Raw genomic sequence first — 2,682 nt, forward strand, 5'->3', positions numbered from 1 at the left:
TTTGTATTTAGTAAATTAAATCGACTTTTTTGATCTAAACTAAAATTTTATTCATTCAAACAGGATGTAAAATAAACAAATAACATATAATGTAAAATAAAAGTATACAAAATATTAATTTTTTCCTAATGTCTTTCTATATTGATACATGATATTCTCTGAAACATTTGCCTAAGCAGAGGCCAGGTTTATCGGGACATTCTTGACAATGATAAATAGTATCCTTACGTATCTTATTTTTATTGAATGTCCGACATTTTTTTCTAAGAGTTTTACCACGTTCATTATGTAACTCAATTTTTGAAGGTGTGTGGTTTACACCCGAAGTAACTGCTACTTCTGCCGTTACAACTGCTGTTCCTTGACATTTTTCTGTGTAATAACTTTTCAAGTATTGACAATCGAAACTTATAATATGACATTTTGTTATTTCCGTGGTACTTATTATACAATCTATGAGCATTTTGCAAATATAGCTGAAACAGATGTATGCCAATTTTTTTGTACCAACGTAAAGTTTTGCGTGTCGGCGGATAATAAGAAGACATTTGGTCTTGAAGATCTACTCCGCCCATATATTTATTATATTGAATGATTGGCAGTGGTTTAATTTTCTCATCCCCTCGTCTATTTTTTACGGTTACCATCTCATTTTTATATTCAGTTGAAATGTAAATGATATCTCTTTTGTCTCGCCATTTTCCAACCATTACGTTGTTGAGGTACATACTTTTGGTCTGGCCTTTTTTTAACTTTGCGTCTTCGACGTTTTTTGGACAGCCTTTCCTATCTTTTCTCAGAGTGCCTGTACAAAAACTATTTTTATCCAGTAGTAATTTGGCCAAGTTATAACTATTGTAATAGTTGTCCATATGAAGCGAATGTCCATGGTCGAAAAAATTACGCATTAGGTGTAGCACCACTCTTTCTGTATGAGACTTACCAGCAGTTGCATCACCTGCACCAGCATATATATGGATATCCAAAATTGTTGAATCGGCTTCTGTCAGCATATAAAGCTTTACTCCATACTTATGTCGTTTCTTAGGGAGATATTGCTTGAATACCAGTTTTCCTTTCCACAAGATCATAGATTCGTCTAGAGATAAATACTTTCCTGGATAGTATACCGTCTTCATTTTGTTATTAAAATGATCTAGCAAGGGTCTTACCTTATATAGTCGATCTACTGGAACTGGTTCATTTTCTTTTACATTTTCGGCAAAATGAAGGCATCGCATTATAAGCAAATAGCGGTCTCTACTCATGTATGAAGAAAAACAAGTCGAAAATAATCTATTTTTCTTCCAGTAGTCTTGTACGCTAGGCAATTGGATTGTTCCTGTATGGAAGGTTAATCCAATAAATATTAGCAATTCCGATATTGTTAATTCCTTCCATAGGGAAATCCTTGAACGGTCACATCCTTTGCCGGTAGAAAGAACTTCAACTGCATAACTGTTAGTTTGTAAGACAATCATATTTAAAAGTTCATCGTCAAACAACAGCCTAAACCAATCGTACGCACTATCACCAGGACTATCGACTAACAATCCACTTCTTTTTGTAAATGGAATTTGTTTCATACCGCTAGTTGTTTCGGTCCATTCATTGTCTGTAATCTGTACGTCAGGATTATCTGCAACGGTATTATTTAACTCGTTCTGTAGTACATCATCCTCAGTATCACTTCCAGAAGAGTCTTCCGAAACATTTTCAATTTCAACTAAAAATATTAATTTCAGACCACAAGTTTATTATTACATTTATTTACTTACAGTTATCTACATCAGAGTCTTCATAATCTTCATCTGAGTCTGAATTATATAAAAACTGCATCAATTCCTCAACACTCAGATTTTTTCATTTCTCACTTTCACGGTCTTACGTCTTTTTACGCCTGAAGGTCCAGCTTTATTTAAATCAGCCATTATTATACAAATAATTAAACTTATAATCACACTAAACCGTTTGAAACGACAACACCTTTGAAAACCTAACTATGTGAGTAACTGATCTGCGACGCCACCTATGAATAGCTCTGCAAACCTAACCACATGATTCACCGAGCCGCGACGCCACCTATGAATAGAAGTGACCTTTAATAAAATGCGGACAAAGTTTCCTTGATCTCCTAAAACTGAGTCAATTTTAAATGTATATGGAAATCACCATATACATAGGCCGCTCATGTGCGCCATACGCATTTTACAAAGAAATAGGAGGGCGCGCATGTGCGCTTTACGCAGCGAAAGGGTTAAAAGCTGCCTATAATAGGGCAGTGCATTTAGATTTTCATTTCGGAAAAAATCAAACAAGATAAAACTTTTTGTAATGCCATTAAGAAATATTTAATAAACAACATATTAAAAAGTTCTTCTCGAGAAGTGGGTGATTCATTTTTTATTAAACAAATGAACTACGAAATTAGATGTTTTTTTAAATAACTCCGAAAATATGAATTTTCGAAAAAACTGACTTGACCATTGAAAAATTCAGAAAAACTTACAAAAAAATCCTTATATAAGGAATTTTCTAAATTTAAATCTGTACCTTCTATAATTTTTTATTTATAACGCTAAAGTCACCCTTTTCACAAACATTGGCGCACTGTAAACTAACGTACGGCGAAGTGCACGGTTGAGTTATTTTAATATAATTCTTTAACTAATTGATCAAATA

The 2,682-nt window shown here is 33.4% G+C and overlaps 1 protein-coding gene across 1 annotated transcript; it reads right to left on the reverse strand.

The window, feature by feature from the left end:
* Positions 1–293: 293 nt before the first annotated feature.
* Positions 294–2,130, reverse strand: LOC126883421 (piggyBac transposable element-derived protein 4-like). The gene is made up of 2 exons (XM_050648969.1): positions 1,779–2,130; positions 294–1,726 (listed from the first exon to the last, which is right to left on the reverse strand). The coding sequence occupies exons 1-2, from the start codon at positions 1,837–1,839 to the stop codon at positions 294–296; spliced, it is 1,494 nt and encodes a 497-aa protein (XP_050504926.1). The 5' UTR covers positions 1,840–2,130.
* Positions 2,131–2,682: the final 552 nt, after the last annotated feature.

Source organism: Diabrotica virgifera, chromosome 4, assembly GCF_917563875.1.
Source record: "Diabrotica virgifera virgifera chromosome 4, PGI_DIABVI_V3a".
Lineage (NCBI taxonomy): Eukaryota > Metazoa > Arthropoda > Insecta > Coleoptera > Chrysomelidae > Diabrotica > Diabrotica virgifera.